Source organism: Puma concolor, chromosome C2, assembly GCF_028749965.1.
Source record: "Puma concolor isolate L17-30 chromosome C2, mPumCon1.1.hap2, whole genome shotgun sequence".
NCBI lineage: Eukaryota > Metazoa > Chordata > Mammalia > Carnivora > Felidae > Puma > Puma concolor.
In genome coordinates, this window is record NC_141675.1 from 83,333,926 (window position 1) to 83,356,640 (window position 22,715).

At 34.7% G+C, this 22,715-nt stretch overlaps 1 protein-coding gene across 4 annotated transcripts in view; it reads right to left on the reverse strand.

The window, feature by feature from the left end:
• Positions 1 to 10,353: 10,353 nt before the first annotated feature.
• Positions 10,354 to 22,715, reverse strand: part of FGF12 (fibroblast growth factor 12) — a 564,772-nt gene continuing 552,410 nt past the window's right edge. For all 4 annotated transcript variants that reach the window (XM_086675007.1, XM_086675006.1, XM_086675008.1 and 1 more), the window contains one exon: positions 10,354 to 13,701. In XM_086675007.1, the coding sequence (XP_086531133.1) occupies positions 13,583 to 13,701 (119 nt within the window). In that variant the 3' untranslated portion in view covers positions 10,354 to 13,582. The remainder of the gene's footprint in view (positions 13,702 to 22,715) is intronic.

The following is a 22,715-nucleotide window of genomic DNA, read 5'->3' on the forward strand; positions in this document are numbered from 1 at the left end:
GTGAAAAGATTTTGCACTTTCCTAGTCAGGCTCTGACATGATTATGTATATGGAGTGTAATTGATTTGCAGAAGAAATGCACCATGATGGCAGTTGCTGCAGACTTGCTCCTTGGTGCCCCACTTAAGCCATGATACAGATTTTTCTGGGGAAAAAGAGGTCAGGTGTTTTGACTCTATGACTCTATACAGTTTTACAGGTGGCCGGCTTTTATATTTCTTTTGAAGCACTAAACTGTAACTATGGCTTGTAGGATGATCCTATAACAATCTTTAAAAGTGTCCAATTAAGAGCCATTCCCCACCTCAAATTTCTAAATCTGAATCAGACTAAACAGAAATTAGCTGATTTTAGTTATTTGCATCTCTTACTATTTAAAATATTATTTCAAAATACATACTTTGAAAGTAATATAATATCACATTTAATATTCAGGTGGCAGATAGCTTAGATGGGACACTTCACTTTTCTTCAGATCATACAGGATTGGTAGAGTATTGGAATATTTAATATATGATTTCCATTTTCCTGGTTTTTATATTTTTGCTTGGTACCTGGCCTTTAAGGGGAGTGAATGGGGAAGGCACATTCAGTAAACTGACTTTTAAATAAGATAATTAAAATATAAATAAACATCATGAAATTTTTCGAGTTTTAAAGAACATTAGGAGTCCAGCCTGGGTGAGATGGAGTTAGTACCAGTCATTCTGTGTTTTGCACTGAATAAAATCTAGACAGAATACACAGAGCAGCTCTTTGAGGACTCTGTAAAGTAGTAAGCAAATTGGGGAAGAGGTCTGGAATTCAATTACTGATGAATTGATGATGACTTTATTATTTTTTTTTCCCCAACATCTCCCAGCCAACACTGCACTCTAGTAGACAGAGAGAGCTTGGGAGAAGCCCTTTAAAACTGGTTCAAGTTGCAGAAAGGGAAATCGTACTACTCAGATACAATGTGAAAATCTGTTGTATTCTCTCCCTTTTTTCTTGGCCTAGCCCCTAAGTAATCCTGTGGCATAATAAGAACCCACAGTAGCCAAAACTCTGAGCAGAAGAACCTTCCTCTACCTTCAGTTGAGATGTAATTCCAAGAAGGTGGGGCCAACCATCATTGCTTTCTGTCTTATTTGTCCTTCCATTGTTTGGCTCATGATGTGGGCACACTTCAGAAGTGCACTGGAGAGCAGGATAACTAAAGTTCTAGTTTTCTAGCTGAAAGATAAAATAGAGGAGCCCCCAGGAACCAGAAATTATGAGAAGGTCATGGACAGGAAAAAACTAAGGAGATCAACCCCAAATAATTGTTTGTAAACCTTGGACTCTTTTCCAAGCTGTACACTTGTGGAGTTGATATTATTTAGCATAAAAAGACTTTGAGAACTGATTAGATATACCACTGCCCATGTCTAAATCTGGCCACTAGGTGGCATATACACCAGACAGATCTAAATAACAATGAGAATGCTTTGAAAAGTGTACTGGCATTGGAACCACAGACACAGGAGGCTAGTTGGAACTTAAAGACTTAACCTAACCAGGTACTGACTATAAAAACAAAAATGTCAACACTGTCCAAGGATTTAAAGAAGATTCACAACCTTATAATATAATATTCAAAATGTCCAAGATACAATTAAAAAATTACTTGACATGTGAGTTAGCATGAAATTCTCAACTTTCATGGGAACATGCAATCAACAGACGTGAATGGTGAAATTAAAAAGATATTAGAATTATCTGACTCTTAAAACCAAAGGAAACATAGAATGAGTATATAAAGATATAAAGAAGAACCAAATATGAATTGTAGATCTATACACACAATAACCAATATTAAAATCAAAAACCTCCCTTGACCAACTCAATAGCAGAATAGAGGTGACAGAGGAAAGAATCAGTGAACTTGAAGATAAATCAATAAAAACTATTCAAGATGAACAATACTGAGGAAAAAAATTGAAAAAATGAAAAGAGCTTTAGACATCTGTGGGTAAATGACAACAACAACAACAAGAACAACAAAAATCTAGCATTCATGTGATTGGCATCTCAAAAGAAGAGGAAAAAGGCAGTGCAGGAAAAATATTTAAAGCAATAATGTCTCAAAGTGTCCCAAATTTGGCAAAAGAACTAGACCGTGGATTCCAGAAGCTCAGTGAATGCCAAACAGAATATACACAAACAAATTCACATCCAGACATATCAAATCAAACTGCTAAAAGTTAAAGGGAAAGAAAAAAGTCCTGAAAGTGCCCAGAGAAAAATGACACATTACCAAGAGGAGAACAAGCATGGAAGCAAGAGAGAAGTGGCACCATGGTTTTAAAGTGCTGAAAGAAAAGAGCTCTCAACCCAGAATTCTCTATCCAGTGAACATATGCTTCAGGAATAGAGATGAAATAAAAACACTTTAAGATAAAGGAAAACTAAGGGAACTCATTGCCAGCAGACCTGCTCTAAGAAATTACTGAAGAAAAATTTTTAGACCGAAAGGAAATACTATGAAAAGCAAACATTAGGAACTAAGAACAAAAAAAAATGCCAAACATCGAGGTAAATATAATTGATTATTCTGTTCTTAAGCTGTTTAAAGTATGTGCAGGTTAAAAGCGCAAACTTTAAGTTTGTCTGATAGGGATTTCAAGGTATGTAGATAATCATAATATAAGAGGAGGGGCCAAAGGAACCTATATGGAGGTAAGGTTTTTACATTTCATCCAAAGTGGTAATATATCAATTCTAAATAAATAGTAAAAATTAAACATGCTTATTGTAATCCCTAGAGAAAGCACCAAATAATCCAAAAGAAGTCAGGAAAGGAGAAACAAAGAAATGGAAAACAGAAGGTTAACAGAAAGAACAAACAGAAAGCAAATATAAAAAAGCAAATAAAATCCAAACATATCAATAATTACATTAAATGCAAATGGACAAAACATAACTATTAAGAGATAAAGATTTTCAAGGTGGATAAGAAAAATTAGACAATCAAATTAATCCCTACTTTACAAACTACCCCCATTTCACAGTGAGGAAAATGAGATTTACAGAGAAATTAACTTGCTCAAGATCCTACACTGACTAGATTTAGATGAGAGTTTTTCTTATGTCATAAGTATCGTCGCTTACTACTATACCAAATACTCTGTTTCAGTCCTCTATGGTATTGCTGAGATACGATGATGATGTTATGACAAAATAAGGGTAACGAGGCTGCATCCTGTCAGGACTGTTCACTGTATGGGAGTCATAAGCCTCTGCCAAGGGAATGTGTTACTAGGAGCTCCATTGGAAAAACAAAAAACAAAAAACAATAGCCATATAAGGAGAGAGTCAAAGATGGAAGAAATGGCATCAAGCCCGATAGTAATATAGTAGGTCTGACCCAATTTCCAGCCTCCTTCTGTTGGAAAATAGAGGACCAAGTTTCCCCAGGCTTTTCCTGATAATTGGCTGCCATTCTGACAGAGACAGAGAACCTGAGCTAGTTTCCACGTGTGTTCTTTTGTTGCACTCTCTTTGTATTTAGTAGATTCTAAGCACTGCAACTCAAGACAACCTGAAGTAAATTTCTAACTCTTCCTTTCTCATCATCAGGGCAAGTCAAAGGGACTTAGAACTTTGACAGGCTGTGTTTCTGATGGCAAAGATAAGGACAGGACTGGAGAAATACAGAGTAGATGGGCTGAAATGGTAAAGTACAGAAAAAAATACCACTGAATTGCTTACCCTTCTGGAACACACACAGAGTACTCTTTTCTTGTTTGTGACAGGGTTAGTCAGTGTGCATGTAACAGAGGAAGAGTCGTATGTTGCCTTTTATTTGGTTTCTAGGGGATAGTGCTGGGCAGAAAAGAAAATATTAGGAGTGACAATTTTGTTTGCAGAGGACAGTATGCTCTGAGTCAAAGTGTGGAAAATTTCTGTCCCAGGAATTGATGGTCTAATCCAAGACAATAAAACAGATTACGATGCTAAGAGAAATATCATAGCTAAAACTACACGGTCAGGAGAAAGTGAACTTCTTTCCAAGTAACAGAGAAGCATGTCTTAGCATGTTCACCCTAAACAAAACGGCATTGTGAGCCATGAAAGGAGAGAGGAGAAATAAAGCCAGTTTTCTGTAAAGGTCCAGATAATTCATAGATGCCCTGATGACTTTGGGAGCTACTATCTCAAGACAGCAGCCACGCTTATTGACATAATCCAGATCCAAATATCTTATGCAGAAATGTAAGTACCCATTTGATGCGGCTGTTTAGATAAATATCTCTCTGAGCTCAGACAGACAAAATTGTCCTTGAATCAATTGCAAATATATAGATGAATTTACTATGAGGCTAACTTCAAATCTCTGAATATACCACTACACCTTCTCTAGGAGATTAGTCAAGATGCCAGAAAATGGCAGGGACATGGAAGTGGCGTGGCATCTACCACCACCTGCTATTCAAACTATCTAAGCTTTATCAGGAAGGGAGTCTTCTGCTCATAACTCTCATGGATATTTACTACTTACAAGGTGTCTAGAAATCCAGATTCATCCAGTCTTAAATGGGCACTTAATAAATACGGGTTATGCCTTTTTTAGGAGGTTATTTAGTAGGGTGATTCTCAACTCCTACAGAATGGAATCATCTGTCTTCATTCTAAACCAATTTAATCCTCTTTCTAGGCTTGCAGCTTGAGCCTACATAGTTCTGATATGCTATCAGGATAAGAACCACTGAATAGGTCCAATAATAGGAAGTGCGCAGATCATTTTGTTTCCTTAAATAAATGGAAAAGGCCTAAAAACTAAATCATTTTGATTGATGATTTAATCACGTGGAAGACAGATACATACATTTGACCAGACCTGGGTCTAGTTGTAGAGGCAATGGATGGAGGAAGTAAGAAGGGAGAGCTAACCCCTTCAATTTTTGCTTTTAGGACTAAGTTCCGGATAACTATGTATCCTCTGTCAGAGAAGTGGATAGCCCTCTGAAAGTCCGCAATTATGTTGGCTATATTCAACAAACCATAGTCATTTGTTTTGAGGCAGGCCAGAAATAACTCTAGCATTTAAGATGGAGAGTGGGTTAGTCAAGTGGGTCAATGTCTCCCTTGCCCATAATTCCATGCTTAGTTTGTATGTGTGTTGAGATGTGCCAACACAGGCTATCTGGTATAGTGTGGGTGGGGTTATACCTCGGTGAAACCATTACATAAGGGTATTGTAATGGATGTTCTCCTATTTAACCAGATGTGCTGAGCCGATAAAATCTGTGTTATTATTCCAGAGTTATCTGGCCAAGGAAAAGAACTACCACTCAAAAAATTAGGGTAAAAAAATGTTAACTAATTCAGAGCTAAGTTAGTCAAGCAAGTAGTATGACAATCTGAAAATGCATAGATGCATAAAAAAAAAAAAAAAAATGAAGCCAAGGATGAAAATGGGGTTGACAAAGACAAACCAAAGCGTAGATAGGCTGACATGTAGTTTGCATATTAAAGACCTCTTCTTTCAGTGTTTTCCTTGTGTATGTGTCTGTGTGTTTCTCTGGGTCAGGAACATATTTTTGAAGATGACAGCTTGCAATGGAATGGTAGGGCTAATGCATGAATATATAAGAGACACAGCACATAAATTAAAATATTATTTTCTAGATAATATATTATTTTCTAGATAAGCTTGTCAAATGAGTTAGAAAGATAACATGACAATATCAATAGCATTTTAAATTCTTAAGAAATAATTATGAAAGCTCATTTCCAGAGAATGCATATTAATTTCAATTAAAGTATAGTATGTCCCTAAAAAAGCCTACAGGTCAATGACACATTAAGAGAATTTTACAGAAGAAGGTAACTCAAGGACTTGATACCCACCCAGGTGTCATTCACAGGCCAAAGTAAGCAAAAAGGCATTCTCAGGTCCTCAAAGCCTCAGAATTGTTACCAGCTTAAGAGCTTTTGAGAGTGTGCACAAGAATGTTGCAAGCTGACTCAGAGAAGAAAAGTTTGAATAGAAATTTGAAGAGATGCGTAATTGATTATTGAAATAAGTAGGCCAAAATTTAAAATTACAGAATGAAAAAAAATGAAATCAGTGAGAAGCTAAGTAATGATTCTTAAAGTCTAATTAATGTAATTATTCGGGGTATTGATAATTAAATTAATGGAGACTAAAGAGAAGAGAGAAAGTTTAAAATGGAGCAAAACCGTGTGTCTTCTATAAGGGCACCTACTCCTTAAGACAAAGAACTGCCAGCAGAATGATCATTTCTGAAACCTCACCCCAGTTTAAGTGAGATGAGAAGATGAAGGGCATTGTGGTTAATTCCCCAAAACAGATTGATCTGATCACACAAGATAATCACACAAAGTAGATGATTTGTGATTAATCACTGAATGGGAGTTTTGTCGTACATCTGGAAAATTCTGAGTATGTTATGTTTCTCAAAGACTTAATCAGATTAGAATTATTTTTATGAGTCTATCAGCAAACTTCCATCTTAATTTGAATCATAGAGATGAAAATGCCTAGGTGTTCTGATAAAAATAAACTTGAATTAAAAAAAAAATTTATGAGATTGTTAAAAAAGCTAATGCAGAGGAGCACATGGGTGGCTCAGTTGGTTAAGGGTCTGTCTGACTCTTGATTTCAGCTCAGGTCATGATCTCATGGTTAGTGAGTTTGAGCCTTGCATAGAGCTCTGTACTAACAATGTGGAGCTTGCTTGGGATTCTCTCTCTCCTTCTCTCTGCATCTCCCCGACTTGAGCTTTCCCTCTTTCTATCTCTCTCTCTCAAAATAAATAAACATTTTTTTAAAGCGAATGCAATCTTAATTTAATACTGTTACCATGATGAGAATGAGGGAGCATCTCTGGACCAGTTACATCGAGAATATCATGTTCAGTTATGCACTCCAAGTTAGTAGAATTTGCTCTGAGTGAAGTAAACAGAATGGCAAATAAAACATTTAAAATACCTGAAGATATTTCACATGAGTAGAGACCCTTGAAGATTGGGAAAGAAATGACAATGATCTTGAAATATCTGTATGACTTTTCTATAGGTGAAGGATTAAATTGACATTGACTAGTCCTAGGGAGTGAAATATGAAACAATGGGTAGGAGCTACAGAAGAACAAGTTACTTCATATAAAGTAGAAATTTATAAAACCAGTACTGCTGCCATGTATAATAGGCTGCTTTGGGAGATTAATACATTTATCGTCATTCGTTGTTCAAATATATGCTATAATCTAGAGAAAAGACTCAAGAATGGTATGTATGTCCATCCCAGATGACTTTGAAATCCCAAGTAGCCCTGAGTTGAAGACTTAAAATAACTGTTGGGTGATATTTTGTAATGGTCTAATCGTTACAGGTTTTTTCTTCTTTTTTTATGGTTATGAAAAAGTAGATACGATATATACCTTTGATTTAAAGTAGCCAAGATGCATTTTCTAGTCCTCTTTGTAATGCTCATTTAAAAGCACTGACAGATATATACTACGTTGTTGTCAAATGTACCACAGTGGTTTGTATCTTCTTAAGTGACCCTCACGGTGCCTTTGCATAGCGGGCATTTAATCATGTTTAGGGTATTGAATCTATAATGCCTTTATTTCCTCCCCCCCACACACACACACACCGTGGTTTATGGCAGTAACTTTAATCCACTAATATTTGCAAAATTTTTCTAAACCAGGTTTTAGAAAATCCAATGAGATGTGGGAGGATATACAGTCATTAACAAGTAATGGAAATTTGTTGTTATTTGCTACTCCGTATTCATTTCCATTTCTTCTTGATAAATGGACCCTGAATTCCACTCAAATATTCATCCCTCATCTATGCAGACCTGTATCTTCTTGGGGAAAATACATCCAACAGATACATCCAAGAAAAGGGTCAGGTTGACTTAAACTAGTCAATTCATATCAAATTTCTGGCTTCAGTGGTTCATCCAAGTATGGATACATTACCCAATTTGGGCCAATGAGATTTTAGAAAATATTTTTGTTTTTTTGGTGGGGAGGGAGGTAGACTGTAAGAGACAGCACTTGATATAAATATGTGGCATCTGCAACTTGTGAAAGAATACCTTACTTGAAGAGGGACATTATCACAGGTGGAGGTGGGTGGAGCTGAAAGCTGCAGACAAATTTAGCCTCAGGCAGTGATGCTGTGAACCTGGAGAATTGCCATTTTGGTTTGGGGATTCTGTTACAAGCAACCACAAGCATCCTAACAGATACGGAGGCTAAAACAAATCCAAAGAGCGCCTTGACAAAACTTTGAATAACTTTTCATTTTTATTGGTATTAACTCAGTTTCCCCCCACCTCCTCATTTGAACCCTCCTTCATTGTTTCATTTGTATTTCCCAATAAGTCGTGATTTTCATGTCTCCACAACTTTTCTTCAAATTATTTCCTCTACTTGAGGGGCCCCTTGTCATCTCTCTTTTATTACTCAGTAGATACCTTTTTTCTTTTCAATCCCTGTCTTCCCTGCAGGCCTCACTGTTGCATTATCAGTTGTATATAAAAGTTTAGTCACATACCTATTGTAACACTTACTTTCAGGTATTTACATTATTTATTTATGTGTCTGCCTTTCTTGGATTTTTTTGAGACAAAAATTTAGGCTATAATCCTTAAACTCAACCAAATCTCTAGCTAGTAAATTATGAATCAATGAATAAATGAATGTGCTATAGTTCTTAACCCTGAAAAAGTAAAACATTAAGTTTACCACCAGTAACTTCATATTGAGCAAGTAATTTTTGCTTTGGCTATGATGTTCAATAAAAAAGCTGATTTATTATGATTCTAATTTTGATGTTTTTTTTTTAAAATAAGGCATAGCACCTTTTCAGTGACAGATTATAAGATAAACACATTGACTTCCCAAAGAAGTTTAATATTTAAAAAAAAGTGCAAGTATTTTGTCTACATGCATGAGCATCTCAAGATTTTAATTGCTTTTTACTTCAGGAAGGTTGTGATATATAAACACTTTACAAATCTGATCTCAAAAAACAATGATTTGAATAATCTGTGCTTTAATGCAAAAATGAAACATTAATTTGTTCAATTTTCTCATACAACATGTTTATTAAACATTTCAGTGTCAATAATTTCTTAAAATTGTAACATTTAATCCTATAATGGAGCTAATACCAATTCTATTCATAGGAGTGTATTTTGGACTTTTAAACAACTTTAAGTAAAATGAATGCCACTGTCTTTAAGTTGTGCTTGGAGCAAAGACAAAGAAACATTAATTCTTTCCAACTAATAAAACATCTAGTGATGTAATTTTTATTATGAAATTATTTTAAAGCTATTGTATGTTAAATACATTTTGCTTCTGTTACTGAAGCTTAATATATCATCTCTGAATATTAATAATTTTCACTTAATTTAGATTTTAAATATTGAATTTTTAACTTGGGCTGCAAGGAAAAATCCTGAAAAATAAAGATTTGCATTTAGCATCTTTTTCCTGCCCTCAAACATAACTTTTCAATCTGATATGACTTATCATGGAATCTGGATCAGGAAGTATAGCTTTTTAAGATAACTTTAAAAAAAAAAATACTTCTACATCAAAGAAGAATTCAGAATCACTTAAGTCTGAAGGAGCATGTGCTTTGATAATTATTTCCATCTGTTCCTTTTTTTATTATAAAGTGGCAATTTATATTACCATTAGAAATATACATTTGTATATAAAGTTTTGCATTCAAACCTCTTTATTTTTTGATTAGCTATGACTAAAGAACACAAGTCAAATAAAAACTCTATATATCCTTATTTCAGAAGCATATGTATATATACACATATATATTTGTAGAACAATCCACTGTTTTAAATGTGACTCTGAGTTAAAAAATGCTATTTACAATTTTATGACAGAGAAATAATCTCAGCCTTTTATGATATTAAAATGAGCAGGGGATTTTTATGTTTGAGTGTGTTTCACCTTGTGCAGACGAAATTAAGTAACATCATGGGAAACCTTCTCAGAGCAAGGCCTTGTAGACTAAACCATGAAAGTAGAATAGTAGATTTGCTATTTCTGGGTCCATGTTTAAAAAAATTACTGTTGATGTAGCTATGTTTCTTTGTCAAGAAATCAGTGGTCCCAAATTAGGACCTTCAAATTTCCAATACGTAATAAGTCATTCTTCATTCTTTACTTCTGTCTTAATATTCTCATCTCTTGCTAGTGGCACCACAGGACAATCATCCATACATATAATGCCTATCTACAGCAGTGTCATTTCTTAAATTGAAGAATCCTTCTAAAAAGCTACCTGGATTAAAATGAGGCCCATAAAGCATCACAATTTACATCAAATTGATGTTTCTTTATTGTGCCAATCCATAGTGGCTAAAAATGTGCTATGAAATTCATATGTAAAATTCAAAACCCAAACTATTAGTGTGATCAAGTACAGGATGGCTTGCTGTCCTCCAGTTTCCTGAAGCACAAGTCTCTGAATTAGCAAATGGAACGTCAGCACCATTTTGTTTCCATACCTCAAACTTCTAGCTTAAAAATCAAGTAAAGTATATTGACCAAAGAACTGTTTTGAGATTCTCAAAAGTATTGTTTTCATTCTTAAGCCCATTGATTTTGAAGCATGTTACAATGAGGACTCTTGGAATAAACACATCTTAACTTATATGTACATAGTCAATTACAAAGCTTTACTGAAAGTTATATTTTTCCTGAGAATATCCCAATGGATGAAAAAAAAAGAGTTTATTTGACTTATAGAAACTTAAGAGATGAATGAATTGAGACCCAGAAATTGAAACGATAAAAATCAAAGAATTATTTTACTTGGAAGAAGCCTGGAAAACAAACTATTTAAACTGGCTCATATTTTTGGAATAAATAGGATAATTATATGTTTGTATTTGGTAATTAAAAAAAACTAAGACCGTGAATACTGATTTTTTCTATTAAAGGTTTTATGTACCTAAAACGTAAGCAGCAGTTAAGCAAACGTTCACCCTATGCTCTCAACTACAGGTTTTGTCAAGTTAATATGTAAAATAAAGGTGAGCTTTCCAGTTAATTCTTCAAAATTAATTGTAAATAAGGCAAAGCTAATTTCTGAACAGTTACTGTGGTCAACATTTGCTTAAATGATATGAAAAAAAAACCAATATAGAAACCAAGTGGTTGGACTCCTGCTTCTTAACTGCTACGAGGAAGAAGACAAATATGAATCTAGATGATAAATCATGGGCAGCCATTGAAAATAGAGGGAGGATCTGTGTTGCAGTTCATATTGCCATCATATTTTTCTTAATATTTAACCAGACTAAATATATTGTAATGAAATCATCAGTGTAATTTATAACACTTTGTGAAACTGTCAATTGTGTTACTGATGAGTTTGTGGGGTGTGTGTGTGTGTGTGTGTATCACCATAAAAGCTCAAGTAATTTCATGCTAAATGAGCCTGTGACCCATTTTGTAGAAGACTCTTTTTGAATTTTTTCAAAGAAAACAAGGCTTTGTGCTTGGGGTTTGTTTGGTCCTAGAAGTGACAGGTGTGTTTAAAAGCAAGTTGAATCAAGAGTGACAAGGAGAAATACAACCAGATTTGTAAGTTTTTTACAAGTGTGTTCTTTTCCTAGAAGAGCAACATTCTTTTTTTTTTTTAATTTAAATGTCTTTATTTGTTACTTTCAAAATATTTTGTTAAAACAAATATCTTTTGCAAAGGTGTGTTCAAAATCCTTGCCGAGGTGCCTAGATGCATAACTTTTATTCTTTACAACCGATAAGGCAAATTCCTCCATTTCATTTGCTGCTAACCTCCTGATAACATAAATTAAGTACTTGGTGAAGGACACAAACCACTATTAAAGAATAATGATTGTGTAGAGTGAGGGGAACTACATTGACTTTGAAAGAATACAGCAACCAATGGCAAGGTCATTTAAGTGAAGGCCTAGAGCTTCTGCAAAGTGTATATATTTTAGGGAATCATATTTGGAACAATACATGCTGGACAGTAGAGCTATAGGAGAAGTAACATGCTACGTCTTCTCATTGGTAATATCCATAATTCTGCATACATTTTTAACATTCTGTTTTGTTTGAATTTGGATGTCTCTACACCATCCTGATTTGTAGGACTATGTAGATCTATTTTTTTTCCAAGGCGATCATATAATGTTCATTTCTTCCCTAATATTTTTCTAATACTTTAGTATTGCCTAGTCCTTACACTGAGTTCTTTTTTTTTTCTTTTCGAGTGCTTTAAGCTCACACAACCCTGTGTGTTGGAACCATAACTGTTAATTCCATATTGTTTCTCTATGCCCCTTGAAAACTCAGTGTATCAAGTTCCTTTCTGTGTTCTAGGAGACAGATTTATTGTCAACTAGACTCATTAACAAGGATATACAGCAACAAGCAAACCACTGGCTTCATAAGATATTAGGTTAGGAATTTCACAGCCATGCCTCCCAATTTCTTGGTGAAGTTTGGAAAATATTACATACATAAAACTCTAGTAAGTTTCAAAGGCAACTACAATTTGCTTTGACCAATTTCCTAAAACTTATTTCCTCATGCAAAACTCCCTTTCTTTCCTGCTGCAAGAGATGGTACAAAACTCTCTAATACAGCTAGACATGCACCTCTACTCTCAAATGTGTGTACAATGTAAACAATCAGACCAAATGATAAGAGCATATAACTTATTCATCACTGCCCAGGCATGGCAATGACACAGAATTCCCAAAAGTTATTTCAGCCTTAGAACACATTTTATTTTTCTAAATGACTAAAAAAAAAAAAAAAATGAGATCCTAGACTAATCCCTTTGATAAAAATATGATAATCTCCTAGGTGAATCTGAAATTCTTTTTTATGAAGGAATGATATCAGCTAATACCATTAAGTTCAACAGAAGTCTATCCTTTGCATGAAACAATCTTAAGTAACAACTTCAAGAATAAAATTTTAAACTTTTAAATGATTCCTGGCTTATACTATACAGGTGTTAGAAGAATCTATAATTTGTACATGTTCAATATCATGGTAAAAAAAAAATCCTGGAAACAGTATGTAATTATGTGTCAATTCCAGATGCCCAAAGAAAATTAAAATTCAAAACACAGCACACATCACAGCATTATCCAAAGTTTAAGTTATTTAGGGTATTACATTGATTTCTAAGTTAAATTCTCCAAAACCCTTGTCTTTAAGATAATAACTTTATTTCACATTTATTATAGCTATGTCTTCATTATAATTGGCCTTTTATTAATAACAACACAATGTTGTGGCGTCTTGATTTATTTTTTCCCTTGATTTTATGTGTGCTAATATTTTGTGCATGTGCATTTTCTACCAAACTGCAACAGGCAAGCTTTGGTTCAATTTCTTTGTCCTACACAAAGGAAGATTTTGAGTGCAGAATCTTAGTCACTAGGTCCTGGGTTGCCATTTTATTTTCCTCTCCTTGGGTGGATTTATTGGAAGGAAATGGGTAAAGGGGAGGGGATAAAGGGAAGAGATGAGAGAGGGACAAAGGGAAGAGTTCTCAGCTATGTTGAATCTTGATTCACGACTTTGCCTCCATTCATGGTTGGTGTTCCAGAACTTTTCCTCGAACGCCCTTGTTTTTCTCCAATTTCATGTAGCGATGGCTCTCTGTACATACACACTGAAAAGCAAAATTACATCAATTACTTATTACAATAGTAGACATCAATTTGGATTCCATAAACATCTCAAATTTAATTTCACAATATTCTTCACTCTCACCACGAGCTCTTCTCTCCTGTGTAAAAACTAGTTTTAACTGGAAAACATATTTAGTGGATATAAATGACCCTCTACTAGTTTTATCGGTCATAACCTTTTAAGTCTTCTTGAACTGTGGACATAGAGTGGTTTCTGCTCTCTTACAGATAAGGCTTGAGTCTTACCTGTCTGCTAACCTATATAACAGGATTTTCATCTAGCGTTAGAGGAGACATTGCGAGCATAACATTTAAAGGATAGAAATAGATATTTTCTTAGTCCTTAGTCTGCAATCTAGTTTGCACAGGAAAAAAAATCCTTATATACATGCTCCTAATCTTTACCTTACTACAAGAAATATGACATTGTTATATCAAATTGAAATATTTTGCACCAATTTTCAGGGCACCCTACATAAGAGGTGATAATAGGAGGGAAGGCAGAGAAATAAATCAACAATGCCATTTTCCCAATTGCTTCAAGTTTGAATATGCAACTGTGAAATTTTAGTTCACATCTACATAAGACAGTTTCTCTCTCATCTATTGTTTTGTCTGGCTCCAAAGGTTAGTCATCTGTGAATTATCATGGCTGTTGCTAGATTATTGCATAAAAAGAATATTTTTTTTTTCAATGCATAAGAATTCAGTTCTTATTCTTGTAAGATAGGATCTATCAGCATAAGGAATACATTAAAACATTCATTATATTGTTGTGAAATAGACATATGTGACTATATACAAGCACATGAAGTATTTCATTCAAATATCGGGAATTATTTTTATCCTTGATTTAGGAACAAAGAGTTAAGTCCCTCCATCCATTAAACCATTGCTGCAATGCTTTGGTAATCTGAATATTATTACCAATCAAATAGCTTCCTCCCTTGGGTTTTGCCATGATGCAGGAGAGCTGAGCATGGTTATGACTGACTGGATGTCATGCAGTGATTAAGGGCACAAATTTGAAAGGGAAACAAAAATAATATAAAAACAAGGAGGGGGACGAAACATAAGAGACTCTTAAATATGGAGAACAAACAAAGGGTTACTGGAGGGGTTGTGGGAGGGGGGATGGGCTAAACAGGTAAGGGGCATCAAGGAATCTACCCCTGAAATCATTGTTGCACTATATGCTAACTAACTTGGATGTAAATTAAAAAAATAAAATTAAATAAAATTAAAAAAAAAAAAAGAGAGCACCAATTTGGGAGCCACACTACCTGGGTCCATGTCCCTACTCAGTCACTTGCCAGCTCTGTTAACTTGGACACATTTTCATCAATGAAAAACTGAATTTTTATGAGGATTAAATGTCGGGAATATAGGAAGTGTCCAAAGATGTTTAAGAGAATGAAGGAGCTGATCTCTTCATGAAAATATTGAATAACAGATTTCAGAGAACACAGTGATAATTTTTTTTTTTTTTTGGCTAAAGGTATTCTAAATTCAAAACTAGATTAAGAGAGTTAAGACGTAAGAAATGGCCTCATTACACTAGTTCAGTGAAGAGGAGACAGGTTTTTTTTGCAACATCTCAGTGGTAGAGCTCCTTAAACAATAACGTGCTTTTGAAACATTCAAGGATATTGTTAAAATGGAGATTTTGATACACGTTTTTGTGGACTTGAGATTCTACATGTTTTAAAATTTATTTTGAGAGAAAGAGAGAGCACAAGCAGGGGAGGGGCAGAGAGAGAATCCCAAGCAGGCTCCATGCTTTTAGCATGGAGCCTCATGCAGGGCGCAAACCAGAGAACCATGAGATATGACCCGAGCCGTAACCAAGAGTCAGACGCTTAACTGACTGAGCCACCCAGGTGCCCCTCTACATTTTTAATAAGCTCCCAGATGATGCTGATCTTGGCAAACTGAACCTCACTTCAGGTAGTACAAAAGGGATATATAAACTATTTTTGCTAAATATATCATGCAAATCATTACCTATATATATATTTTTTACATACATATTTTAAATGAGATTTTTAAAGTATTTCAATTATTGTACTAAATGGCTTCTCCAAAATCCCAAAAGACCTCTGGCTTATGTAGCAAAGTTGCACAGAGTAAATGAATTCAGAAATAATTCTGTAATTTTCAGATGATGCCATTAGACAATTTAAGTTTCTACTTTCTTTTCCAAAAGACAGAAGATCCATGTGGAAGATCCTATTGAAATCTTGTAATTCCTCAAGTCTAATGTCTCTTACCTATATTTCTGTTACAGAGAAAGTGTTAAAATCTCCAAAATTAAAGCATACATTTATATATGCAAATATAGATATTTGCACAGGGAAGTAAGTGCACAGGGAACTCAGAAGTAATGAAGTGATTCCATCAGAAAGCTATTCATATGATGCCATAAACACAGCTTTTCCTACTTTGCCAGTGAGTCAACTATAAAAACCAATACATCCCCAGGACTGACTACAAGCTGCTAAATCAGAGTCTCAAAGAATGACAAAAATTATCTTTTAAAAAATATACATAATCAATATATTTTGACCTGCAAATTTCTTTTTTATTTATTTCTTTGAAATTTTTTTAATGTTTTATTTTTGAGAGAGAGAGAGAGAGACAGAGTGTGAGAGGGGGAGGGGTAGAGAAAGAGGGAGACACAGAATCTGAAGCAGTCTCCAGGCTCTGAGCTGTCAGCACAGCCAGACACGGGGCTCAAACCCACAAACTGTGAGATCATGACCTGAGCCCAAGTCGGACGCTTAACCAACTGAGCCGCCCAGGCGTCTCTGACCTGCAAATTTCTTAAACTCCCAACTTAAAGGTACATGAAGGATGTTACTTCTGATTTAAAAAAGAATACATTTTTAAAAATAATTTTATAGCTAAGTTTCTTATTTTACTACTTAGTTTTTAGTTTGCTTATGTTCTTATGTTCTAGATTCTTCCCAGGGCATTTGTTTTCACTTTTTATCTTTTCTTTTGCTTTTTCTTTTGCTTTTTTTTCTTTTTCTTTTCTTTTTTTGCTATTTCTCACTAATACATAAAATACTTCAGTTATGACAATGTGAAATGTTGCCATTACAGTTACCACTGTAGACAACTTTCCCAATAACTAAACCCTGCTGGCCATCCTGGTATCAAGTCCTTAAAGAGGTTTTTTAAAATTGGCATCTGAAAATTTTCAGTGTTTCAAAAAGAACAAAACTCATTAGTACCATAGCAGAGCATGTAAGTTGCTCTTCTTCCAGGCCTACTCACTAACTTTCCAGTATTTTCATTAAATGGAAAAATAAAATTCTGGGTTTTGAAAAAAACTAGTCCATATATCTTAGTTGGAAAATTAAGAGTAAATAGTGGGTTTCTCAGTTTGCTGAAAATCCCCCTTCAATTAGTCAAATAAATATTTGAATTTCTGTATTTCTGTTTAAAGAAAGAATTGTTTCTTTAAAGAAAACAAACTTGAGTCAATCAAGGAATTACAAGCGAGTATAAACAAAGAGAGCAAAAACTTTGTCAAACAAGATTAGTTTCTTGGGCTTTCATTTTCATTATTATTGATAGACTCTGGGATGTCTGTAATACTGTCTAACTCAAGAAGCTGACAAATCAAGGGGTACAAATCTCAATCAAATTTTGAATGAAAATGTAGTTAAAAGAACACGATCCAATTAGAAAGCAAAGAAAGGACAAAACATTTCTCCCCAGTAATATAGCTCCCTTGGGTAGTTGTATCAACACTCCACAATTGTACTATTCTAAATGGCACACAATTAAAAGATGACACAGAGTACAAGAAGAGAACAGAAGGTATAACTGTTCTATAAAGTGCATTAGATGTGCAAAATGTAAAACCCATCACATTGATGTACAACGTAACCACAATGGTAATCTCGTAAATAAACTTTTAATCCCTTAAATGAATCTATTATTCAAGATTTTTCAAAGCCATTTTAAATTGACTAACTCATTTGATAATCATATTAACCTTATGAATAAAGTGAGAAATTCTTATCCACATTTTTAAATATAAAGGAAACTAAGCAACTTTCCTAAAGTCAGATGGTGAGTAGCAGCAAAGCCAGGATGAGAATGTAAGGCTTCAAAGTCCTAATCAAGAGTTCTTAACAAAAGCAGAAGAGCAATTCATCAAAAAATGCAACAAAAGATTATCTTATATCAGACAACGTTTAAATTATATCCATATATTAATTGAGATCCAAGTTGGCCTTACCTCTACTAAATATTCTTAATGTCATCCAAAAAAGGTTAATGAAAACAAATGCCACTATAGGATGAATCCTATGTAATAGGATGGCTATTATCAAAAATGAAGACAAAAACAAAATAACCAGTGTTGGTGAGTATGTGAAGAAACTGAAAACACTACATTTCTGGTAGAGATGTAAAATGTAAAGCCACTATGGAAAATGATATGATGATTCCTCAAAAAATTAAACATAGAGTTATCATATGATCCAGAAATTCCACCTCTCAATATACCCAAAATAAATGAAAACAGGGATGTGAACAGGTATTTGCACACTGAGTTCAGAGTAGTATTATTTACAATAGTCAAAAGGCAAGAGTAACCAAAATATCTATCAATGGATGAATGATAAACAAAATGTAGTACATACATACCATACAATATTGTTTAACCTTAAAAAGGAAGGAAATTTGACACAAGAATGGATGAATCTTGAGGACATTATGCTAAGTGAAGTAAACTAGACACAAAAGGACAAATATTTTATGATTCCATTAACATAGGATATCTAAAGTAGTCATAGAGACAGGAAGGAGAATAGTGGTTTCCTGGAGCTGGGGGAAGGGAGAATGGTAACGGGTACAAGTACAATGTGAATTACTTAATGGCTCTGAAATGTACACTTACTTTGGCTAAAATGGTAAATTTTATGTTGTGTCTATTTAACACAATTAATAATTACACATACTTAAAAAGATCACACACACACACACACACACACACACACACACACACACACAATAACAAGTGTAAGCTATACACAAAGAGATGACTATTAAAGCCAGAAATGTTCTATTTGCATAGGAAGAGTCAACAATTCCCTAATAGTCAAAAGTATTAGTCTTAGAAGCACAGCAAGACAGAGAGAATTGAGATATAACTGAGGGGTTATACAGTTGGTAAGAGGAAAATCTGATGAGAATACCCTAGAACTGCACTGCCTAATATACTATCCATTTGGTATATGTGGTCACTCAGCATTAAATGTGTTTATTCCCAATTCAGATGTGCTGCAAGTATAAAACAAACACCAAATTTACAGACCACACAAAAAGAATAAATATCTCAGTAGTAATGTCTTAAAGTGATTACATACTGAGTACATGATATCTTGGATATTTTGGGTTGAATATACTATTAAAATTTACATCACGTGCTTGTTTTTATTTTTCAAATGTGAATACCAGATAATTTAAATTACCCATGTAGTTCATATGATATTTCTGCTAGACATTTCTATCTTAGAAGAGTTTGTTGTTCTCTACAGGTGTCCTGACTGGAGCTAACGCTCTAAATTACTGATCAACAGGAGGACAGTGGAGAAAATTTTCTGTCCCGACTGGACCCGAGATTCATCTGTAGACTTGGTAGAGGCAGAGTATCTTGGATGCCTTTGGTAGGATGAACTTGGCTTAACTAATGTTGTATCACTTTCATTCAATATGGATTTTTCATTTTCTTTTCCCTCCTCCAATTCCAGTTACTCTTTTGTGAACAAATATCTAAAGATGCATTTGTTCAAGCATTGATTTGTTCATTTATTCTATAAACGGGTGCACATTTAATTTGTGCTGGGAGCTCTGCTAAATTCCTTGGCAACTGCAAGAAATGACCTCTTGATTCCTGCCCTCATGGAGCTCAGGGTGAAGAAGGAGAGCACAGACATGCACACAAATCACAGGCTGTTCAGAGCCAGGGTAGAGAGTTGAATGGAAATTAGGACATCACAATAGCTATCTGATGTTGATTTAGCCCTGATGCAGAGGAGTTAGAGATATGGCCAGGCTACTGAAGAAGAGTGAGGAAACGAAGTGCAGGTAATGTAAGAAAAAGTGACTGGTTGAAGAATGGGGTAAGATAGAGAAGTGGGAGGGTTAAACCTGGCAGGGTTAACTTGTGTCAGAATTATGGAATTCCACACTAGATTTAAACCATTAATTATCCTGATATCTGTCAGCTTCAATTTGATAGTGAATGAAGAGTTAAAAAAATATGTCCATCAAATACAGGAGTTTATAGGGAAAAATCTATTTATTCAATCTCATTATCTGGAAAAATGTCTAACTATGTTTATATGGCCTGAATACAGCCAGTCAGATTAGTCAGAAAGAATCAATCAAACTGAATCTTACTGCACAGATTCTATAAGAAATGGTTGGCAGCATCTGAAACTTTCATGAGTTCTGCTATCTTGCAAACACAATTGTTAAGTTCTTAGAAATAAACCTAGCTGAGGCACCATTACATGTGAGACCTGCTGCTTATCTAACATGCACAATATCTGATATACTCCAAGTACCATAATTTTGACTGCAATTGAAAGGTGGGGTTCACTTGGTCAAGCTAACTAACATGTTAAGAAGGGTTATCCTTTTGTTTTGTGGGGAACTTAATGTAGCACTTAAGAAGACTAACCAAACAAAAAATAACAAATCAAGAGTTACTAACCCCATATATGAGCATCACATATATTTACAATAAAAAAATAATTTTATATAGCTACTAGTACGAGAATTTGGAGTTCTGGTATTAATTTCCAAACATATACTCCTAAGAAATTGTGGGGAATATTTATCTTTTTTATTAAAAAATGTGTTTTAGGTTTTTTGGGTTTTTTTTGGGGGGGGTAGGGGAGGGGCCAAGAGAGAGGGAGAGAGAGAATCTCAAGCAGACTCCACGCTGTCAGCACAGAGCCCGACATGGAGCTTGAACTCATGAACCATGAGATCATGACCTGAGCTGAAACCAAGAGTTGGACGCTCAACTGAGCCATCCAGGTGCCTCTATTGTGGGAAATATTTAAGAAGCATGTCTAGGAAACCAGCTAGGTTCTGATTTTCAAATAGTTCTTTCTGCAGCTACAGAACTGTCTTCCTAAATAATCCCTGCATTATGTAAGATTAAGTTTTTCTCTTCCTGATAATCAGGTCATTATTAGTAATTGAAATGACCTCTGATCTCTTAATTTGCATTATTTCAAAGTACAATGATATTTACAGGGGAGTGCTTTTCCATCACTTTCTATTACAATAAGCTATTATTTCATTAGAAATAGATTTATTTTGCTTTAGGAAGCTCTACAATGTTTTAAACACCTCTTTGTTCTTGAATAGATTCTTCTGGTGCCCTCTGTTGTATGCATTTGGCCCACTTCAGCTACTCTTGGTGAGGAATAATTTCCAGCCTGGGAATAAAGTGAAACAAACAAACAAAAAATCCAACTCCCTGTATTTCTTGTTTTCCCAGCTCCCCAATCACAGTTCTCAGAAACTCAGATTCAGTGCCAATGCCCATTTAACCATTGGACACAAGTTCTCTGATTTAGGCAACTTGAGATGTTATTATCTACCCATGTGTCATCCAAGACTCTGTGGACTACACTTGTGATACAGAGTTTATTTTCAGTGGGTATGATTTAATGGCTACCATTTGGCATGGAACTGATTTCCAACTGTGTTTCCTTCTGATTTCACTTTATACTATTTTTTCAACAGAGTCTCAATATCCAGCTATCAAGAATGTTCAGTGCCTGATGATACAATGCCTGATTAACAACACTGCTTCTGTTTCACCTGGCACTTCTGGTTGGTTTTTTATCGCATTCCATGCCCTCTTTCTTCTTTAAAGCAGGGTAAAAAAGAATACTTGCTCTTTTTTTTATCCCACAGGATGTTTTTGAGATACATATCATTATTCCTCTAACACATGTGGTATCATAATAGTTTTGGATAAATGGTAAAAGGAGATAATGTTCTGAAAAGGGAAGCATATCTGTTTCATTCTTTAGCACTCTTTCTTCATTTCAGTTTTCTTTCTCTTTTCCCTCCATTTTGATATATGTTTCGATTTTTTTCTTTTCTTCCCCTCCCCACCACCCTTCTCCCGTCTCTTCTCCTTCTTTTGGGTGTCTCCTTTTATTCATGTTTTGACTTTTCTTGATCCATAGTACACTGAAGCAGAAGGATTCACTGTAGCTTTCAGAGTAAAAATGAGGTAGAGGGATTTGGTGAGAGAATATTCTTCCTCATGTGCAGACACGAGGACACACAAAGTTTCTAATAGCAGAGCCCATATCATGCATTACTTTAAGACACAGAAATCACTAGAAATTCCCAGTTCAATTTATTAATGTGAACAGATCACACCTGTATGATGTCACGTTGTGACTTGGCCTGGTGAAGTCTGTCATTTTGACAGCCAGCTGAGATGCACTGGCTATATTTCTGTAGAAAGCCGCGCAGTCCTGCTATCATAAATAAGATGCTACACTTGGTCATAACAAGACCATAAGCTACCAACTTTAGAATACTACATAATATTTGTTTTATTAATTTCTTTTTTGCTTTACTTTTAAATGCAAGATTATACTGTTAGAAAGGAGAGAGATCTAATATATATCACTGAGCATTGAAATCTTGTCAAAAATAAAACACATCTCCTCTTTATAAGACTAGGTACAGGATTTCTAGGACATGGTTTCCAATTACTATTCTTCTATTATATTCTTTTCATGGGTACCTTTGTTGCAAATGCAGTTATCAGAAATATGCAAGCGTTCTTTGCCACTTTACTAGCTCAGATTCCCTGTTTGTAATTTTTAACATTCAAGAGTCACATTTATATCAGTTACAAACTTTTCTTGGGAAACAAACCAAAATAATGCCTTTCTTAAAAGTATGAAAAAAGTGGAATCTCAAAAGTTGCCAT